The 23661-nt window shown below is 39.0% G+C and overlaps 1 protein-coding gene across 8 annotated transcripts in view; it reads right to left on the bottom strand.

Annotated features, from left to right (window-relative positions):
• Positions 1-23661, bottom strand: part of PDE4D (phosphodiesterase 4D) — a 1430886-nt gene that overhangs the window by 32277 nt on the left and 1374948 nt on the right. For 7 of the 8 annotated variants that reach the window (XM_078067293.1, XM_078067294.1, XM_078067295.1 and 4 more), the window contains one exon: positions 20367-20479. In XM_078067293.1, the coding sequence (XP_077923419.1) occupies positions 20367-20479 (113 nt within the window). Of the gene's footprint in view, positions 1-20366; positions 20480-20565; positions 20622-23661 lie in introns of those variants that run through there. The other variant, XM_036077328.2, reaches the window with a different exon arrangement.

The following is a 23661-nucleotide window of genomic DNA, read 5'->3' as shown; positions in this document are numbered from 1 at the left end:
GATAAACTAGACTTCATCAAAGCTTCTCTTTCAAAGAAACTGATAAGAAAATAGAACAACCAGCCATAGACTTGTGGAAGAATATATGTGCAAAATATGTATCTGATAAAGATTTATATCTGGAATTATAAAAATTCTTACAACTTAAAAAGATCAATAAGCACATGTAAAGATGTGCAACATCATTAGTCATTAAGAAAACAAAAATTAAAACCAAAATGTAATGCTACTACATACTAGATACGAGCAATACAAAATGCTGGCCAGGATGCAGAGTCCATGGAACCCTTGTCCACTGTTGGTAAGACTGCAAAATGCGATAGCGACTTTGGAAAACAGTTTGGCACCTTCTTATAAAATTATCAATTATATTCACTATATGTTCCAGCAATCCCACTCCTAGTTATTTACCCAAGAGAAATGAAAAAGGTCTATATGCAAATGTTTACAGCAATTCTATTTATAACAGCTGAAGCCTGCAAATAGCCCTGATGTCAATCAACTGGCGAATGAACACAAACTGTGGTATATCCATAAAATAAAACACTAGAAAGCAATAAAAATAAATTACTAATATATGCATAGTGTTATTAGTGGATGAATCTCAAAAGCATTATGCAAAGTGAAAGAAGCCATTAACAAAAGGCTTTTTATAACTGTATGATTTTATTCATATGATATTCTGGAAAAGGCAAAACTATAGGGAAATGAGATCACTGGTTGCCAGCAACTGGTAGCAGGGGGAGGGGAATGAATACAAAGGGAGCATTAGAACTCTTTTTGGGTGATGAAAATATTCTATATCCAGATTATGGTGGTAGTTATCCAATTGTATACATTTGTCAAAATGCACTCAACTAGATCTAAAAAGTGGACATCTTACCAATATGTAAATTATACCTCAAAACTTGACTTTAAAAAATGTTAGGTAGGGGCGCCTGGGTGGCTCAATTGTTTAAGCGTCTGCCTTCGGCTCAGATCATGATCCCGAAATCCTGGGATCAAGCCCCCACATCAGGCTCCCTGCTCGGCGGGGAGTTGGCTTCTCCCTCTGCCCCTCACCCCGCTTGTGCTCTCTCCCTCTCAAATAAATGAATAAAATCTTAAAAAAAAAAAAGTTAGGTAATGTTACCCAATTACTTTAATTCCAAATTTGCTTAACTTTGCCTAAAGAGAAATGAAACAAAAGTCTCAAGCTTGGAGCACCTGGGTGGCTCAGTCGGTTAAAGACTGGACTCTTGATTTCTGCTCAGGTCCTGATCAAGGGGTCATGGGATTGAGCCCTGTGTTGGGCCCCATGCTTCTGGGCGTGGGTCCTGCTTAGGATTCTCTCTCTCCCACTCCCTCTGCCCCTCCCTCCTCGCCCTCTTTCTCTTAAAACAAAACAAAAACCAAGCGTAGTCATATACGGTAAAGTAAGTTTTACTCTAAGAGCTCCACCATTTTATCTTAGCCAAATAGGCATATGTTTGTCTATAAAGTCCGTGTTAGCTTTGAATAATGCAATATATGCTAAATTCCTAGTTATACAAAGCATTTAGGCAATATAATAACAGCTGAAGTATTCTCATAAGTACTAATATTTTACTTTTAATTCTTTGTAATGAAACATTTCCTAAAATACTTTAGATATGTTCGTGCTTTTCTTAAACAAACCAAACTGATATTAATTAACTTAATGATTTAACGGTGATCCTGGGCCACCTTTATTCACTCACTGATGAACAGTCAACAGATACTTACTGTGTGCTCACTCTAGGCCAAGCACTGTGTCAGCGCTGGAGCTAGAAATATCCAAGAAAGCAGGAGGAGCTGTTCACAGAAAACTCAATAGTCCCAGCTGCTGTATTCTTTTTGAATCCTTCCATCACTTTTTTCATAGGTTTTATTTTTTTTTCTGAGTCCTTGGTTGACAGCCTGTTCTGATAGTCGGTATAAATCTGCCTCCTTGTACTCCACATAGTGTCTCTTTCCCCCTGTCTAGTATGATGGGTTTTTGTCTAAGGCAGCAGTTTTCAGAATGTGTTATAAAGAACAGCAGTCTGATGTGATAATTCTCAAAGAAGACATCCAGGGTCAAACTTCTGACATAGTGCTAACCTTCTTGGAGACTATGCACATTAACATATTAAAGGCTTTGCCAAGGACCATAATATATAACCCTGTTTTATTTTGTTTAATCTAGTATTTTCAAACTTGTTCTACATCTAACTCTTTGCTCCCTTCCCATTTATTACCAAGTAAAATCAAACAAAAATACCAGGGTTTCAAGAAAATAAAAATAGAAAATAAAATCAATAATTCTTGTGGAAAGCAAAAGGCTTTAAATATCTGATAATGAACTGTTTTAGGATGGTTATTCGCTTCTTCACTCAACAATTATTTATTACACAGCTACTATGCGCCAGCACAGCGGGCACAGTGATAAACACAGAAGAGTTCCCTGACCATGTAAATCTTGAACTCTTGGGGCAAAAAGACACAAAATGAGGAAGAAACATACTGAGTGGAAGAAAAGGGAGTAACGTGATACCATGATCATGGACTATTCAACTAAATAGTCAGGAAAAGCTGCACTGAGAAGGTGGTATCTGACACGAGACCCAAAAGACTAGAAAGAACCAACCAGAAGATCTGGGGCAGAGCATTCCCAGCAAGGGCTGAAGAAACACAGCCAGCACGAGGGAGGACAGGTACACAGAATCAGATCAGAAGTACATCAAGGTGAGGTCATGTGGGTCCTTGTAAGCCTTGCAGAGAGTGCGGGCTATCACTGAAAGGTTCCGAGTTCTGTGGTGTGATTTACATTTTAGAAAGTTGTCTTTGTGGAGAATGGTTTATAGAGGGGCAGAGCAGACAGAAGAGGAGAGGAAGCAGTGAGGAAGAGCTGACCTGACTTGGTGAACTGAACGCTGCAAGCGAAGAGAAGAGAAGAATCAGCCCCTAGACTTCTGGTATGATCAGCATGTGACTTGAATGGATGTTTGTGCCATTTGCTGAAATGGAGAAGACTGGGGGAGGTACAGATGTAGAGGATGTAAGTAAAGTGACAGAAGAGTTATAGGAGTCAAGTGTAAGAAAATTTAAATACATGAAGTTTATTTTTCTGTTGAGGACCACACCCCCCAACCAAAAACTCTGCTGTACTTGATCTTCCACATGTGAATCTAATACCCTAGCAGATAATGAGTCGATCACACATGTTAGGTGGAATGGGATCATCAAACACCATAATTCTGTGATTCTGTGAAATATAGCCAAGTTGGAAAGCTCCACTGAAGACATTTAGTCCAACCTACACAGACAGGAGTCCTACAAGTCTTCATAAATAATAATCCACTTCTCCTGGATTTCTTCTATTGCTGTGTACGTCTGTTCCTCTTTGAGTGAAAGTAGTTTTAAAATGCTGAGCTAATATTGAGGTAATGACCATTAGCTTGCATTAAGCTAATACCATTTTTCAAAAGGTCTTTGTAAACCCCTTAGAATTGATTTGACTCTGGACACAGCAATGGAAAAAAAAAATATGGCTCAGGGATCTTATAGAAGTTGCAGTTAACAGAAGAGCAGTAAATATTCTTAATCTTTTGTGTAAAAAAAAAATTCTAGGTCTTATAAACAGTGACCAACAGCTAAGCATGAGTAATTACAGCTTGGGCTCTCACTTTCTCTTAACAGGTAGAAAAGCAAGGATGTGAATTAGGACATATGAACGCCCACTTGGGGTATTAAAGAAACACCTCACGCAAATGGATTTTATACAGCTTCCAGAATAGCACTTGTAGTAAATCACAAAATTGTCTTTCCCTAAAACCCACAGTAAAAAATAATAGCTAACATTTGTTGAGTGTCTACAATGTGACAAGGATAGTGCTGAATACTTTCCTGACATTATTTCATTTATGTCTAGTAACAACCTTATGAGGACTAGTGTTATTCCCATTTTACAGAGGAGCCCTAAGGTCTTAACCACCAACCCTGCACAGGCAGCTCCCAGCTAAGGTCCTATCCTACTACCAAAAATCCAGTCCTAACAACTGAAGGCCTACAGGGTGTTTTTCCTTTGATATGTGGTCTTACCTCAATTTCATGTCTAAAAATTTAACTATCTTTCACTCCACCTCAAATTGGCTTCTCTTTCTAATTTTCCAACTGTTACCCTAATGTTTGTGTTTAGAATTTTGTACTTTCTTCTTATTCACTGCAGTCCTGCTCCCCCAAATCTTGTCACCCCATATCCTGTCCTCCTCTCACCCATTACTCTCCTTTCATCCCATCCTGTATCAGTCCCTCATCACTTACCTGCCTAATTTTTTAACAGACCCTTCGGGCTTTCACTATTTCCCCTCCATATGATCTAGACCACCACAAGACTTACCTTTATAAAATTATTTTGTTATTTTCCTTGTAGTATTTTCCTTAAAATAAAATGCAAGTGTTCTTTAGGGCTTGGAAGATAATGTGGAGACGGCTTAGTCGGGCATTGAAGGTACTCTTTACTGTAGTCCCAAGTCCACATTTCTCAGACCTGCCTCAGTTCCCAGCATTAGATTTTCTGTTCCAGGCAGGCCCATTCTTACAAAACACCCACTACGTGCCCACTTCCACAAACACACAATAAAGCTAAATCCACAATAGTGCCCCATCCTACCCTGCCTCATCTAACCCCTGGAATGCCATCTCTTCCTTTGTTAGCAAACCATATGAATCCTCCATGTTCGAGATCTAGCTTAAGTAACACTTTTTCCTGGGATGCTTCCCAATCACTTTCGTCCTCAGTGTTGAACGCATTCTAAACTTCTCTACAGGACCAGAAGACCATGCACTACTCTACTATTCATTAACACACAACAAGTTTACTTACATGACTAGTTATATTTTCAGTCTGTATATCTATATGCCTTTCTTTCTTTTCTATCATCTATCTATCTATCTATCTACTTGAATACAAACACACATATAAAAATCTCATTTTGTCTCTAAAAACCTTTGGAGCAGATACATGTCCTACTGTAACTAGGCAAAAACAAAAATCCCTTAGTAAAGCCTAAATACTGGATTGTGATTATCTAAAACAAATGGTACAAAACAACAAAAAACTTCCTAGTGATATATTTGCCACATGAAAATGGTATCTGGTCTAGAAAATGGTTAAGGATCAAACACAAATAATAAAAACTAAAAATTTCCTTCAGAAGTGAATATGTCAATAAAGACTAAAATCTAGGTCTTAAGTCTAGCAACAAAAAATTTGTATTTTCCACAAGAGAAAAGCCTTGACAAAAGTAACACAGTACTATTTTGTTCCAGGTCACTTCAACTCTCCTGTACCTTGTTACCTCATCTTAAAACGAAGGAGGCAAACAGGCCGATACCACAAATCTCTTTTACCTCTAAGGATATTTGGAATTTTAAGAAACAAAACAAAACAAAACAAAACAAAACCCACAACTTTTAGTAAGCATACCAAAGTATGATTTCTCTGCAAAATGGCTGAGAGTAAGTAGACAATGGAAAGGAATCAATCACCTATTCATTGACTCATTTTCAACTCTTAGAACAACTACACGGTTGGGGAATTTGTTCTTCCTCTGCTATGGCTAGTGTCAGATCTATGACTAAGATCGCATCATGAGCTGAAACCAGGTTCAAGGTGATTTCATCCAGTCTCTCTTTCGCAGCTGGATTGTCATTTTAAGTCCATGCCATGATTAAAGATTCTATTTTTGGTTCTTGTTTCTATTTTTCCCAAGAAGAGACACCTAGTTACCTGATAGGATTGATATTTGACACTCTTGTTAATAATCATATCTCAGTATTTCACAATCATAAAAATCATTTGGAGGGGTCTTGAAGGTCTTCCAAGGTGAGGGAGATTCGAAGCATAAGCGCCACGCCCATTTTTAGACATGGTGGAATGAAGATCTACATGAGACCTCACAACTCTAATAAAAGTTTCTTCCATGGCTGCCTTCATACATATTCTTTCAAGGTAATCATAATTAAGTGGTCAGTGAGAGTGTAAATAAAAATATGCTATCACAGAGTGCTAGGTAACTGGGCTAACACTAAAGTAAACAAACTCAGTGGGCCATCACATATGCAAGCTAGTAAGGTCCCATAAATCACCATGACTGGGTATCAGGATTTCAAAGGCACACTCTGTGAGCTCTTTCACCCAGACCTGTTGTTTTAAGCTCGAGTTGCACTGGGTTACCTATATGGCAGCATATGAAGTTCACCTTTTAAGTTTATAAATAATTCCAATCCCCATCCCTACTAAAGACAGGCCACTTTCTGTGCCTATTAGGTGTGTGTACCGCTCCATGCACTTCAGGTAGGTTTTCATCTAATTCATACAACAAGCCACTGAGATAGATATTTTAGTCCTGATTTACAGAGAAAATAGGTTCAGAGAAGTTGAAGCAATTATCCAAGGTGACAATCTAGTGTGGGGTAATACAGAAGAGGAATTGCTAAACTCACTGGAATTTAGGAGATTGACAGCTGAATTTTAAAGATGAAAGTTCACACTGTCACCTGCTATTCTGTTTCACTTTCCTCTTTTGGCATCTAGTAACTTACAGTATACTAGACTGAACGCATCTATACTTATTTTGACACAGTCTCTCTTCACCCTGTTCCAGCTTGTACTTTGTTGTCCCAGGTCCTCACTCCCAGGCAGCCGGTTCCTTAAGGGATGGCCCAGCATTGGATGTGACAATCCACTCATGCTGCTACTGGGCTATGACTCAAGGAGGCAACAGGTGAAGGAAAGGATGCCAGCTATTGATGCTAAAAAAGACTCTAGCCTCATGCAGTATACTTCATCTGTAAATCTGCCCTCTCTAGTCATTTGCCCCAATCCCTAACTCCACAGCTGACTGTCCTCCCTTTTAAACATTCACACCCTCACCCTGACACGTCTGGATTTCTTTTTTTCTTCAAGGGTGTCCCAAAGGTTCATTCCAACCGGATTTCATCCTGCGGTGGAAAGGGGGAAGGAACATGAACACATCAGTCTGCCTCTAGCCAAGGAAAGCCCTGAGCTAGGTGAGCCCGGTCTGAGATTGCTCCTTCTTCCATACCTCCCCTTCCTCATCTCACTATCCGAAAAGTCATGTCTATCTTTCCTTCCTTCAATCTTCATTTCTCACTCTATCCATGAGTCTTTCTTCCTTCTCCATTTTGCCCCCACTAAGAAAACAGACCTCCAAGGTAACCTCACAGTAACAGATCATTTTAAAAATCCTGACACCTGCTTACACCTTCCCTGAGTTTATCCTATACCTTCTGCTGCCACACTCCCCACCATTAGTCAAGCTTCATCCTGTCCAGTTGTACCCACATCCTCTCCAAATCCTTTGCCAGCCCAGGGTCTCAGATCTGCTTTTGCCAATTGGTCTTCTCATCCCACTTACCTCATTACCCTTCATTTGATATCTGTGCCCTGTTAACTACCTGCCTGCTAGGTTCACTCCCAACCTAACATGCTATCTATCTCACCATCACACTCTTCCTAGGAGCAGGAAACTAGGTCCTGTCTGCCCATCCTGACATGACAGAGAACAAGGGAAGCAGAATAAGCTGCACTAGGAATTATATTTTGCTGAAACTGTTCTTGCTATTTTGGAATCTAGTACTTATTAAAAAATTATATTAGGACATATTTTGAAAACATAGTGTCAGAACAAACACTTGTTTTTCTATTTCCCCATCCTCCCCCCCAGAGGCTACATTCAGAAAAATAATTATCTTTATATCTACTAAGAGGCACATAGATCTTGTACAAGTCTAACTGAGCCTCAGTTTTTCATCTTTAAAAATAAGACCCACTGTTTTGGCATGTAGTGTACTGTTTCTGGGACTAAGTTAGAGATTTAAGGTTTGAAGTATGAGAGAACACCAGGATCATGCCTTTTATTAGAAAGTAAGTTAAAAAAAAAAAAAAAAAGAAAGTAAGTTATATACCAGTGTTTCCTGACCACTTGTAGTCAAAGACTGCTCATACGTAACAAAGGGATATTAAAACGTTACACTGAAAATAAAGCCAAGGGGCAAAAAGTTATTAATCTTTCCACTGAGTTTTACTTTTGAGAGAACAAATTGCTTTCAATCTGTAATGATGTAAGCTCTCTGTTTGTTTTGTTTCTTCTACTATATACCCTTTCATCATTTTACTGCTCATTAACACTGTAGGGAAAAATTAAGATTTAGGCCCAAACAGTATCTTCCAGGAGAAAAACTAATCTTTTCCTGATGTATAGTAAAGAAATTAGGATATTTCTAGTAAAACATTCCTAGGATTTCTTGAAACCTAATTATCACTTACCCTTATGGAGATCTCAAAGACCATGCTGAGAATATATGATTAAGAAAACAAAGAAAAAAATAAAAGTTTATGCCAAAGATATTAGTTTCATTCTTATCAGAGCATATTGTTGAAACAGACTTGAAATATTCAAAATAAAAAAAAATACAAGAGGATCAGTGCTTATTTTAAAAGAGGTAGGAAAAAATCAGCAAATATCAAATGAATACCTAATCTATGAAAGCCTTTGAGCAAATCTCTCTCTCAAAAAAAAAAAATAAAGTTCAAATTTCAGGTCTCCTAAATCTAATTTCTGCATACTCTTTTAACAAAATTACAGCTTTTTTCATTCTTTGCAGTCTTTAACCTCTTTTGTGAAATAAGGTTGCCTTACAAATAATGAAATGACACCTACATATATTTAAAGCACCCATGACAGCATTTTATCTCTTAATTAAAAACTGGTAAAGCCCTTCCAAATTTGAAATTTATCTTCCTGAGTTCTTGTGACAAAGCCCATCATTGTTAAAGTTGTAGTTCATTATTTTTCTGAAGCTTGAAAAAAACCGAGTAAACATAAAATAGAAACTTTCTTGGTCAAAGAATGTACTCCTTTTCTAAAACCTGAACTTGATGTAAGAGATGTAAACAATGGGAAGTCAACTTACTGAGAATTGCTCTTTTCTTTGTAATTCTGTATATTAGTATAATTTATGATTCTTTAAATAGACACATGATTATTTAATTTTTGTATATATTTTTTAATAATTTCCCATTGCAATGAAATGTCTGTTCTTTCTCCCTAATGGGTTTGCACTGGATGTCAGGTGAAATTAAAGGAGAAAAACAAAAGGAAAACACTTTGATATATTCTCTCAAAATATTTTGGAAAGTATTATTTAAGATGTCTTTATTCACATTTAGGTCTAACACAAAAACCAAGCAACAGAAACATGCTATGTGAACAGTGGAAAGCAGCCTTAAAATCAGCCGGTTCTTTCCTGAAACGAGGAGAAAGCTCTCAGCCTGCACTTACTCCACAGTGGCAGCCTCGCTCATCTTTGCCTGTTGCTATGGACACGTCCCTGTCAGGCCTGAGCCTTCTCCTCTCTAGGCCGGTTTATGACAGGCCGAGGTGTTTCCTATTATGGTGCCCGTCTGCACGGCACACTGCTTGCCAGTAATAAAAGCCAGAGGCTGCCACGATAGGGATTACAGCACAGGGGACCAGAGATGCTGACGGAAACCCAAGCACGCCCTGGGTAAAAGTGCACAGAACACTTCCTAACAGGCAAAAGCCAACAAACACATCCTTTCTTCCCAGGCTAACAGAGAAAGTATGCAGAAATGTCATTTTTAGTTGGAACCAACTTATATAAGAATGTTGTTGCTAAAATAGGTATGGAGGAGAGAGAACAGTTTATGGCCTTTGTCTGTGCACTATAGATTTTTAATTTAAATGAGACTAATCTGAGCATAAATTATGCTAAAATTTCTGAGACCTAAGTGTCTAAGCCGAACTGAGACTCTTAAGTGGAAATGATCAGGATTCTTAGCAAGGAAAAAAAAACAAACCACCTTTCTTGCAAGGCATCAACCATAATGTACAGACTCTGAATCTACCAATCCAAGATGAGAAATGGCATTTACATTAACCAACATCATGCATCTGGTACTAATTCATGTGATCAAAATACAAAATAATATATTGATACACACTAGGTTTGAGCTACAAGCCACATGGAAGACCTCATCAATACTCCTAATGGCTGGGTAGAAAACTCACTGTTTATGTCTTTAAAAAGTTATAAAACCCATATGCTTATCAGAAATATGGCTTGTAGTCCATTAATACATTCAAATAAAAAAAGTATAATCTCCCTCCCACAATTATGAATATGATTTAAAATAAAGGCTCCATACATGAACCCAAACGATGCTGAGACCCTCCAGAAAGTGAACTACATAAGTCATGAGATTTCTAGCTGTCCAGGTGGACCTGGACAAGTTTTGGGCCTCATTTTCCAACTCAAACTGGATGAATTAGACAAATGATCACTTTTAACTTTTTTAGTTCTAAAACAAAGCTTCAGGATAACAGTACCAATGCTTTCAAATACTGATCATGCTAAATACCACCAAAACTACCAAAAACTGTATGGTAGGCAGGAACAGATTATATTTTCATTTTATTAATTTACATTTGGACTCAAACAACATTAGACTTGAAAATTTCTTCAGTTCTTTGACCAAATGTTCAGTAACTTCCTTGCAAAGAGTGTGATGAACAGTAAAATTGAAGCTATTACCTATAAAAGAAGAACTTTGAGGGCTTTTAGGTCTTTTTTTTTTTTTAAAGATTTTATTTATTTATTTATTTTGACAGAGAGAGAGAGACAGCGAGAGAGGGAACACAAGTGGTAGGGGCAGGAGAGGGAGAAGCAGGCCTCCCGCGGAGCAGGGAGCCCAATACGGGGCTCGATCCCAGGACCCTGGGATCATGACCTGAGCCGAAGGCAGATGCTTAACGACTGAGCCACCCAGGCACCCCCGAGGGCTTTTAGGTCTTAAAAAGAGTAAAGTCCCTGAGACTGATCAGTCATGATCCCTATAGTACTGAAGGCAAAAACACTTAAAGCTGCATTGCAAGGACCATAATACCATTCATACAATTCACTCAATATTTATTGAATGCCTACTTAACAAGGCTTTGTGTCCAATGCTATGGGTGCTGGAAAAATGAGTAAGACTAACAACCTAGTATACAACAAAAACCAGTAAAACAAAGAAATAAAATACAGTATTTAGAGTTAAGAGATCTACAAATAAAGTCTTGTGGAAGGTCAAAGGAGAAAGACATGACACCCAATCAGGGGAGGCTGGGGTGGGAGACATGGGACAAGAGAGGACAGAAAAAACTTTGTGGAGGAGACAGCATTCCAAATAGGCCTTAAAGGATTTGTTTAATAAATTTTTTATTTTGGAAAAGTTTTAGATTTACAGAAAAATTGTGAAGACAAGTACAGAGAGAATTCCCATATGCCCCATATCCAGTTTCCCCTATTATTAATACTACATTTAATATGATACGTTTGTCACAACTGCAGAATCAACACTGATACATTATTATTAACTGCAGTCCACACTTTATTCAGATTTCCTTAGTTTTCACCTAATGTTCTTTTTCTGGTCCAGGATCCTATCCATGATCTTGTGTTACAATTAGTAACTTAGGCTCCTCTTGGCTGTGACAGTTTCTCCGATTTTCCTTTTTCTTGTTAACTTCGACGGTTCTGAGAACTAGTCAGATATTTCGTAGAATGTTCCTTAGCTAGGAATTATCTGATGTTTTTCTCATGATTAGAGTGGGGTTATATGTTTTTGGTAGGAAGACCACAGATGTAAAGAACCATTTTCATCAGAGCATATCAAGGGTGTATACTATTACAACCTGGCATATCACTGTTGATGTTGACTTCAATGACCTAGCTGAAGTAGTGTGTGTGTGTGTGTGTGTGTGTGTGGTTTCTCTACTATAGAGTCATTTTTTTTTTCCTCTTTCCATATTGGCTTTTTGGAAGGAAGTCAATATGTATAGCCCACACTTCAGGAGGAGAGAGTTTTGTTCTCCTTCCTTGAGAGCAGAGTATCTACATAAATTATGTGAAATTCTGTGCACAGGAGATTTGTCTATTCTCCCATTTATTTATTCATTCAATAAATTATAGCAGTATTAACACAAGGATATTTATTTTTTATTTGGGGTTATAATCCAATACTAGTTTATTTTCTTGATCAAATAGTTCCAGCTTTGGTAAATGGAAGCTCTTTTGGTTCGCTCTTGTGTCCCTCTGATACGTTCCCATTAATGTGGGGTTCGGTTTGAGCACTTCCTTACTTTCTGGCACTACAACATGCTCCTGCCTCATTTCCTGCCCCACTCCTAGAATTAGATATTTTCCAAGGAATCCTGGTTCCTCTGGAGAATGGCATTAGAAACCAAGATGAGGGTGCTGGGTGTGTTCATTGCTACCGGGGTGTTGTTTCCTTAGGCCTTCTCAGTTGACAGAGCAAGGAAATATTTATACACATACTAGATGGTTAAGATGTTGAGAGGTGCAGTGGGAGGCTATGTCCTTAACAGGATTTTCTTAACATTAAATATTAATGAGAAATTTTGTGCCTGGGTTATTTTCAGTCTCATTCACAGGAATAATTGGGATGTATTCATTTATGATAAAAACTGGTTAGACTATTCTATTCTCTACTGTTTTAACTAGAAACAGCTCAGGGAGTTTTAGATATTCTGATAAACCTTTAGGTCAATTTGATGAGCTTTAGTGTAAAATTACACAAAGAAAATAGAGTTAAACTTCTTGAAAAGTCACTGAGTGGGAGAAGAGCCAGTGAAACATTCCAACAGTATTCTTTGGTTTACTTCAACATCACTAGGCCACTGCTGCCTCTTAAAAGCTCATTAGAAGTATAGATATCAGGATGGCAAATAAACACCTTCTCTAGCCCTCACTTCACAAAATAAGAAAAGAAAGATGATATTCCTTTATGGATGGAAATAAAGGATTTAACATTACTCAACATCTATGTTCCTGACTCTGTCTAGACAATTACTGTCTTTTAATTAAGAAATCATCATAGCAACTATTTAACAGATGAGGAAACTGAGGCACAGAAGGTAAGCTGTCCAAATTACATCTAGCAAAGGGCAGAAGGAGACTCCAACTCAGGCAGTCTGGTTATAGAAGGGTGCTGCAAATCCACAGACCATTCTGCCTGAGGAATGAATGCCTAATGAATGGGAGATTTCTGCTGGTGAAATTTGGCATTTTTTTCCTCGAGTGAGGAGGTCCCATTAGTGGCAGAGAAAGAAAACCATAGGCTGTTTAAAATAAATATATTTTTCTGACTAAAAGTGACTCCTAAAGTTGTTCTTGCTACTGGTTTAGTATATTCAAAAGCATACTCAGTATCTATGAGTGGTAAGCAAAATGCTTCAAGGTGGTGTATGGAAGAATATTTCCTCACCTTGTTACATATTAATTTTAATGTATATTTTTCAAATGTGTATCAGAAAAAAATATAGGTAGGACACCAAATCCATGATTTCATAAATATCCTTACTTAAGATGAAGCACTCAGATAGGTATCTGCATTTAAAAAATACCCTAAATAAAAACTCTCAACATATAGCATATACAATATACACAGAAACAACAAAGTATGAGCAACACTAATTTAGACTTATTTGCTGCACAGATGAAAGGTAATGCTTTTCTTCTAAGAAATATTATGTTCTTACATTGCAAGGAGTATACGACACAGGGTTCTTCTTTATCTCTCTTTTTCAGTATATCCTAGGCATAGAATAAATTACGTAATTTATTGAGCACTGAGTATGTGCTATGCACCAAACTGAGCTTTGCATACATTATATTTAATGCTCTCAACAACCTTTCAATTTTATTTTCTCTTTTTACTATGTCCCTTTATAATGAGGAAGTTGAGAATTAGAGAGGTGATGCCTGTTGCCCCAAATATTAGGTTGGAAGCAGGAGAGCTGAAATTTGAAACCAAGTTTGCCTGACCAAAAAAAAGAAAAGAAAAAAAGAAACAACTCTGTTCTTTCCACTCTACAAAGCTGCCATAAGCATTGCTAGTGAACACTATCAAGCCAAGGAGTAAATATCACTCATCCTCATCATATACAAAGTGTGGCGAAACAATAACCAAAAGTTCAGGATATTAAACGATAATAATAATGAAAAATCCTTCATTAAAGATAAAGTTTTCTTTTAAAGAATCATACACCCATTACTACTACAGCGGGGAATCCAATGTAACTAATTTCCTAATGAACACAGCAGAATTATTCGTTGCTTGAGCAAATATCCCCTCCTCATCCTCAGTAAGAGTGAATAAAAGGAAACGCATTCCTATAATGTCTTTTAGGACCAGTGTGAATATTAAAATAAACAGCGACCCATCTCTCTATTTCCTAGAAAGATCTCAGACTAGTCGGGCCAATGAAACCATCACGAGTACCAGGTACAGCCCGACTGCCCTAGCAGAGCTAGACCATCACAAAATAAACCCTAGCTATTTGCAGTTGTAAAGGGCTGGCCTCTTTCTAAAAATGAGATAATCCGCTTCTACATACTTGAGAGATAATCTGAAAATCATGACATTATCAACATTTCACATCTGCCATATATGTGTATCTTAAGTAACAGCTATAATCTATGTAACTATCATGGAAATCTTCTTAAATTGAACAATAGCATTATCTATTATCCTTGTTACTTGAGAAAAAAGTCTGTTTAATCTGTCCATAGCATTTGGAAAAGTACCATTTTATCTTGGCCAAGCTTATTTTTTGAAATTAAAAAAAAAAAAAGGACATAGTTCATTATGCTCTCAGGCCAAAGTCACCACTACCCTATAATGAAATAAAAATGTAATAACTGAAAGTGATTCCTCTAGTAATGACTAATTCACTGAATCACAAAAATTAGAAGTTTTGGATAATTAAATGTTAGGCATATTGAAGCTTATTGCCCCTAAATACTGACACGAGAACTGAGATGATGACAATAGAGACAAATTAAGACTTAATGCTTAGTGTTTTATTAAGTTAAAGTCAAGGCTTTACTCCTCAATGAAAAATGAAAATTTTCATTAAAAGTATTTCTGCTTTCTATTATTACTTAAAATAAAAGCAAAAAAAGTATTTTTTTTCCTAATGGTGATCATAAAAACAAGCATTCCCAACTCTCCATATTAACTTTAAGGCACTATATGTAAACCACCTAAGTCTTTGCCAAATCTACTTTTATTAAGTGGACGATAAAGGAGACAGCAAACTCAAAACATCAGTAAGTCGAGTTTCTACAGTTATAGAAGATATATTCTTTTAAAATATAAGGTTTTCCTTTAGTCATGTTAACTCTTAATTCTCTTATGACTATATCAGTTAGTTTTAATATTTTAATGTAGAAAATAAGTGTTATTTGCGATTTGTTCTTCATAAAATTAAAATGCTTTTCCAAATAAACCTTCTTCTTTCTTAGCAAAAGTTAAACATTTATTTCTGTTCTTAGAGTTATATCCTTGTAATGCTGAAATATTTTAGGATTTAACCACCCTATGAACATTCTATATTCATTCCAGCACCCGTCTTGCCCAGAAGAAAAAACATCAGCAGCCACAGAAAGCTCTAGTATTGCTTTATGTATGCACTGACTATTCAAAAGCACCAGGGGGAGCAGACAGTGGAAGAACGAATAACAAGCACCCGAGAAAAGCAATTAATTTACAGGCAACATAAACATGACAGAGATGTTGGTTAATAAGTAAATTGACAAAATAAATTCCATAAGAAAGTCATGACCACATTTGCTAAGTTGGTAATGCTAGATGTATATCTAGAATTAACTAAAGAAAAACCTGAAGTCTCTTGGAAGGATGCTTGAATCCTAACTTCAAGAGACTTGCCACTTGAAGCTCGGCAGTTTCCAGCAATGCCAAGCCTTGAAAGTGCCCCCAAATTAGAGAGGAGAAACAAAATATACTTTTATAGTGGTATATTTTAGGAGGAAATCAAAATGATTTTGTTTTCTCCTTTAAAGCATCATTGTACTCACTCTGAAGGCCTGGTGAAATATGTATTATTAGGTCATAAGAGGATAAAGTGACAGGGTTCCACAGCAGAATCTTTTTTTTTTTTTAAGATTTATTTATTTATTTTAGAGGTGGGGCGGGGCGGGGCAGAGGCAGAGGGAGAGAGAGAATCTTAAGCAGACTCTCTGTTGAGCATGAAGCCCAACGCGGGATTTGATCTCACGATCATGAGATCATGACCTGAGCCAAAATCCCGAGCCAAAATCAAGGGTTGGATGCTCAACCAACTGAGCTACCCAGGCACCTCTCCAAAGCATAATTTTTGAAAGCCCTGACGCTTAGACTCCTGGCCTGCCCTCCTCACATCCTCAACTTACTTTCCTTGAGAGAAAGGTAACCAAAAACACTGTGAAACTATTTTGCATTAAAAACAGTCTAAAAAGGTATTTTAGCTTTGCAAATTCTGTACAAAAGAATGGAAATGTCCTCACCAATCCCACATTATGTTTAGCATATTCCAAGAATTAATAAAGTGCTGTGTTTTCAGTTTTAGAGTAAAACAGAAAAGTATTTTGCACTTCTGTCTGGAATTCTGTAACTGGAATTTAAGAAAAGACTAAACTTCTAATTGGAAGTTCAAAATGTTTCTATCTGAATTATACCAAAAATTGTGTAAATATAATATAAGCCTTTTTTTGTAATATAGAGATGTTACTTAAGACGGTTATCTAAGGACTACATTGTAACAATTCAGGAAATCTAAAATGTCAAGCAAAAATTATAACTGAATGGTAAAAAACCCGTATCTTAGCTAAGAAGACCATTAAGGAAGTTTGACCTAAATCTCAAATAATACCAGTAACAACAGGTATAGTGCCTACTATCACAAAGTTTTTATTAGACAGCTCTTTTATATATATTCTTTCAAACTCTTACATTGATCTTTCAAAATGGATATTATTGTGCTCATCTTATGCTAAGGAAACTGAAGCTAAAAAAGTTGAATTCGTTTTTCTAATGTAACTCAGCGAGCAAGGAACAAAACCAAGATTTAACTTAAAGGTCTGCCTACTTGCAAAGCTTTGAGACCTTACCAAAACCTCCCTCAACTGTAGCAATGAGGTTCCAAAGGAAATCTGTACAAATCTCAGGGAGACTAATGTGCTTATGAGGGTAAGTGCTGTAGATTTAATCACTCAAATTAAATGCCATCTGGAGTCTCTTACCCTACTTGGTACAAGCATCCTACATGTATTACAGTCCATGTTGGCCTTGGCCAAGAATTCAATAATTCTCCTGCCTTAGTAGCATCAACAAGCATTATGCACATTACAGTATCAATCAGAAATAGAGGTAGTTACTTCTAAAGTATCATTTTAAAGCTGCTAATTTGGATTCCTTTAATTAAGATTTTTCAAAAACACAAAAATAATCTATTAACCCAAATGGTTAAATGGGTTGAAGGAATCAATTTCCTTCTTCCTAAATACCCAAATCTTTTTTTTTTTTTAAAGTGAATTCTTTTTTTTTTAAGATTTTATTTATTTATTTGACAGAGAAAGACACAGCGAGAGAGGGAACACAAGCAGGGGAAGTGAGAGAGGGAGAAGCAGGCTGCCCGCGGAGCGGGGAGCCCGATGCGGGGCTCGATCCCAGGACCCTGAGATCATGACCTGAGCCGAAGGCAGACGTTTAACGACTGAGCCACCCAGGCGCCCCAAATAAATACCCAAATCTTTATCTGTAATAAATATTTCCTCTCTATAAGCACTTAAAAATCATGACCTTACTAGTATTTTTATTATGTTACATTATACTATTAAATTTAAAAAAGAAACTCAAGTAAGAAGAACATGTAAAAATGTCACGATTTTTCAAAGGCAGAAAGAGAATAACCTGAAAATACTGGCTGGTTCAAACAAGTATATGTAAAAATAATGGACAGCAATAAAACATAACCAGAAAGCAGTGTTTCAGATGTATTCATTCATCCTCAAGAGATGTGTGCTGCAAGCTGTCACATTTCCAGTTCAGACTTAGGTTGGGCATCACTCACGGGGACCTTCAGATCAGCTGTTCCCACTCAGTTTACAGCTTATGTGGATGTGACTTTTTCCTGCCCTTGTTATGAAAGCAGAAGGGTAACTTTACAACATTTACCAAGAGCTTTTTTTTCCTTCTATGATAATCCCTTTTCACCTATAAAAAGTTACATGAGTTTAGCATTCTTGTAAAAACGAATGGGTTAAAAAAAGGAAATGGATAGCTTAGAAATTAGAAGTTTAAGCAACAGCTTCAGCCAAGTTGAGTTTTTTTAATGTTAAAAATAAGTGTCCTGTCAATAATCTTTCAACCACAAGACACAAACAGCTAGAATCACCTTCTTAAAAAGTCTTTTCTCACTTAACCCACATTTCCCTTCAACCAAATAAATGCACCTTCTCTACTAAATCTGTAAATTAACTCAAAGTTTAATTGGGTGCTTTCACAATGGAGATTTTTAAAAAATCCTCTTATTTGGTGCCATTAAAGAAAGAAATCATCTTGATCAATTACTGTGACCTAAAGCTTTATTTTTAAAAATCTTAAAGTATAGATAAACTAATTACTTGACAGTTGACATCACTTACAATACATTATTAGATTTCATGTTAATTTTTAAATTCAAACATAGGTCTCATCATTAAGAATATGGATTTCTGGGGAAAGTAATTATAGCTGCTCAGGTTCGTATCTCTGAAAAAGTACTGTCAGATCACCTTGAAAACATAACCAAATGTGTGCATATCCCTTTGGGTGCCTTCTGATTCTGCTCTTCTTTTTTATACAGAATTAACCAGACAAGAGAATTAAGAACTCAATCCCCCTGCAGAATGGTCCCATTCAGCATGTAGGACATTGAAGATACTCAGCATAGTCTACTGCTATTATCAATCAAATTTTTTAAAAAAATTTCTATTTTATGAAATTAATCAATGAACTAAGACTTTGTTAACCAGATGAAAACAATGGCACCTGATGCCACAGCAGGAAGTAAGAGCCCAATGATGGGTTATTTTGATGAGGAGCCATACCAAATTTCAAAATGAGGCCGAAACAAAACAAACAAAAAACCCAGACCTGATCCCCAGTGTGCATTTGGGTTAGGTCAGTGTGCTTATGGGTAAGTTAGTGCCTGTAGAAAGTGCGTGAGGAGTGTCTCTTATTCTATTTGAAGCTAACTTCTCACTTCAAAAACAATGCAATCTATGTAAGCATTGTCAACAGATAAGACAATCAAGTGGCTGATATGCTATGGTATTTTAAAAAAAACTGACTGGGGGACAAAAAAAGGTGGGATAAAAACTACAATAAGCTAAGAAAAAGCATCACCCAGTTAAAGATATGTGCACACAGATAAACCATAAAATGGTATAACCTTCCTGACCTTGTAAATAGGTGGCCAAAATATTTAAGTATCGTTAAGAGGCAACTGTTAGTAATTGCCACACAAAGTTAACAGTTCTTACTGGTTGAATCCCTCAGTCATCTGCATCCAACGTGAATGTGCCTCCTTTCCTATTCCCTCAGCCAAATATTCATTAAAAACACACATAATCCCAGTTATTTCCTTACATAACTAAAGACACAAGGACGAGAAATTCCAAAAAATACAGTAACACTGACAACACTATACCTTGCTTTAAGGCTGTCTCAGGCTGAAGGTTACTTCTCAGTCCCCCAAAACTCCACTGACCACCGAGGCCAGCACTTCGGCATATATGGCACAAATGACCCACTGAAACATACTAAATGACCTCAGAAAACTGGATTTCTCTCCAAGATTCATGAAAACAAAGGTAATGATCATAATGAACTTTCTAACTTTCTTGGTATTTCCTGTGGACACCTAAGGCTAAGAGAACATATAAAAGCTCAGTTCTTACAATGTACCCTAACATCTAGATAAATGAGAGTTAAGGTTCCAAGTTCAGTGAACTCTACTGAGCGTTGAGTGCGGTAGGTGGTGACATCCCAGAGATTGCACTGACCTCCAGCAACTCTTATTCCCAACTGGGAGTCCCAAGAATACCCTTAAGCATGCAATGCCAATGGCCCCGCCTGGGTTTCTGCTGCAAGGGCAAAGTGTCACTGACAAGCCCACTCCCCTCCCCCCCCCAAAATCCCCACTCACTGTGGCCTGGGGTGCTGTAATCAAACTATGTCAAAGTTGCTTTTGCAAAATGTTTACTTTATCTGGAGTGAATGTAAGAGACAGGGAAGGCACAGAGTCAGGAACCTCCCTCCAAGGGAGCAAAACAGCCAACATGCAGTGTGACAAAATCTCTATGTACTTCTCAGGGCCACAGGGGCTGGCGGCTTCACCAGCGTGGGAATCAGCAGTCTAGGGGCCCTGGCGACAGGCAGAGCCGGGGCTTACCTTGTTGGAGGCCATCTCACTGACGGAGTGCCTGGTCTGCAGCGTCTCTAGCTGGTCCAGACACCAGTCCAGCTCCTCCAGGGTCTCGCTGGCCAGTTTCTGGTAGGCCTCCTCTGCGAAGAGACAGGGAAAGGGGGACTCAGTTCTCAAGCGCTTCACGGCGCCGCCAGCGAGTTCAAAGGGGGCCATCCTGCCATACCCCGCCATGCTCCGATGCCCGGTGCCCGCACATGAGGGCTGCTCCTTCATAGTGCCGAGCCGGCCACCGCGCTGGGGGCCGAGGCTCAGCTAGCGGGGCGGCCGGCCTCGGGGAAGCACGGTTTCTCCAGCTTGGCGTCTCAGTCCCGCGTCCAGGGAGGGCGCACAAAGTGCGGCAAGCCAACTTTTACACGGAGACACGGGCAAACACCGCACGGTGCGACTTTTCGACGGAGCAGCGGGCCCGTGTGCCAGCCCGGGAGCGGGCGAAGGGGGCGGCGCGCGCGCCTTGGGGCCAGCCCCGCGGAGGGAGCGCCTGGTCCACGGCCCGATCTCGTCGCCGGCCGGCCCGAGCCGCGTCTCCGCGCCCACTCCGCCTGCCGAGCCTTCTCACGACGCGAATGAATCAGCCGCGGCCGGGTGCGCGGCCACCACGTTTCCTGTTTTCTTTCTCAACTCCTCCGGCGCCCGGCGCAGCGCGGCTCCATCGCCGCGGCTTTCCGGGAACACTCCCCCTCACGCCCCTCGCGGCCCTCGCCGCTGCCTGGCCCCTCCTCAGCTCCCTTACAAGGAGCCTGCCAACTGCCAAGGCCCGCCCGCGCCCCCCGCCGCCGCCTTCCCCGAAGCCCCAGCCTCGACCGCCCCACCGCCTCGCCGGGGCATCACCCCGCGCAGCCCGGGGCCGCTCGCTCTGAAGACAAGCCCGGGAAGCGCGGGCGCGAGCGCGTGTGTCTGTGGGGCTGCCGTGGGGCTGCGCGAGGGGAGCGGCCCAAAACTCGGCGTCGAGCGCCCGCCACCCGGGGTCGCGCCCGCCGCGGGGCTCAGGCGAGACCTGGCGCGCAGGCGCGCGCGGTCGCGCACCTGCCCCGCGGGGACCCCGCGCGCCCCTCCCGGTCGCCCCGACTGCCAGAGCCTCAGCGTCTTCACCATCCGTTGCTCCCTGCGAGGTTTCGCGGGAGAGCCCGACGACGGGCGGCACAAACAACGTTATTTAGGACCCGAGCAACCGTTTCTGTGGCCTTGGGTTTTAGGGTTTTTGAGGCTTCGTTTCTGAGGGCTTAGGATTTACCTACTTCAAGGGAACAGGGTGGTTGTGGGAATAAAATTACTTCTATTAAAACCAGACTCTTTCAGTACCCAGCCCGGCCCCTGCTAAGTACCAGACTTCTAAATGTTGGGGTGGACATAAACGAGCAAACAAAAACAATGTTGAAGGCTTTAGAACTTACAGATTTGACAATATGCTGTATTTTCACATTCAGAATTGTCTAATAAGAGTTCTCTTAAAGGAACAGCAATGTAAATGCACCACGTAGTATGAGCACTTGACACATGTCCTGCATACGTGCTTCCTTCGTCTGTGGAATTGCAAATCAGAGACCAGGACGGTCCTCTGATGCCAAAGGAAAAAGTCTGGAAGGGTGTTTCTGCCCACCATGTGCAGAATAAACAACAAACGTGAGAAAATGAAAAGACCATATCCAAAGGCACGGTATGGAAGCTGGTTCTATTTACAAAAGCTGACCCTGGGGATCATGGGCGCTCTACATAAAAGGATCAATTGCAAGAACTTCACTACACTGGCAAGCAGATAAACAAAACTTTCAGAGAGGAAAATAACCCAAACTCCGAAGAGTCCCATCTTATAAAACTTGGTTATTGTCAATTACAAAGAATACACTGAAAAGCTTACATGAAGTTGGCGACATCCCTTTTCTTTGTCTTCGAATCTACAGGTATTGAAGGAGAAGAAACTCTGCCCTTGAAATTTAGACTCCATAAATGATCAGTGGCACAACAAAGAATTTCACAGACTGAATCTCAGGCTCCCGGGGATTTACCAGATAGGTTTTTACATAAAATTTGTAAAAGTTAGAATAACTTTCAAAGTATTTGTTACATGGACCACGTGGCTCATTGTTATCAAGGATTCTTGAACTGTTTGGTATTTATTTTGGGGACTCTATGTTAAAATTTGCTTCTTTTATTCCTTTTTCTTTTCTGCAGCAATCTCTGTAAATATATACTCTAGGTGAACAAACAGCTGCTTAAACCTTGCCAGGTAAATTAAAGAGTAAGATTGGGGCTTTTCCCCCCAACAAAAGTAACAACCTTAAAGATAATTTAAAGTAGTATAAAATGTTTTATCTGCATAGTCTTTCCCTGATTATAAGAATGTAAAAATATAACATGATTCTTATAAAAATGGAAATATTACACAAGGTTGTAATGTAAAAAAAGTCCCTTGTAATCCCATACCCTAAGGACTACAAACAATAATTAAGCCTATGATCATAACACATTTTCATTTTACTTAATACCTTCCATATGCAAGTATAGGGCAACCTAGTTGAAATGGTAGTACGTCTACTATATGGTTTTGTTTTGTTTTTGTTTTTTTCCCCCTCCCTCAACCGTATGAAATAAGGATGTAGGACACTTTAAGAGGAAATTAACTTATTTTAGGTTATTTGAGTTGTCAATAGTGAGCACATCCAGTGGGTTCTAGATGCAAAACCATTGTGCCTAGGATGTGTTCACTGCATCTTTCTGGTCACTGGTTACATACAGAAGCCAGGAATCCTCGCTCCATACCTCTAAAGCTTGGCTTTCCATGTTCCTTTCCCTGCACTCCAGTCTTTTAAAGTCTCAGCCTCAAAGGGACCTCCCCAGTATAAGTAATCTCCCCATCTTCACCAACTTCTCAAACTTTTCAGAAATATAGGCCTTGGACTTAGCTGGATGTGGCACTACATATTATATTCCAGTATTTACTTTTTAATTGTAAAAGGGGAGAAGTAATTCAGGAAAGTTTCAATGCTTTCAGACATATATTTAAATGCAGGACTTGCCCTTAAGAAGGCAGTACAGCAACACGAGGGACAGCTTATTTCAGAAGATCTACTTTATATCCAAATCATAGATTAGCCATTTTGACAATCAGCATTTGAGTACAATAATAATGTGGTACATACATGTATTTCAAGTTCTAACTACCTCTGCATGCATTGTATAAATCTGGAGAATGGAAAAAGAGTGACCCGAACACACCTACATACCAATAAGCAGGAAAATAATTACTGACAGAGTAAAGAAA

This window comes from Halichoerus grypus, chromosome 2 (assembly GCF_964656455.1).
Source record: "Halichoerus grypus chromosome 2, mHalGry1.hap1.1, whole genome shotgun sequence".
NCBI lineage: Eukaryota > Metazoa > Chordata > Mammalia > Carnivora > Phocidae > Halichoerus > Halichoerus grypus.
Note: the sequence above shows the minus strand (reverse complement) of the source record. Positions and strands in the feature narration are given on the sequence as shown.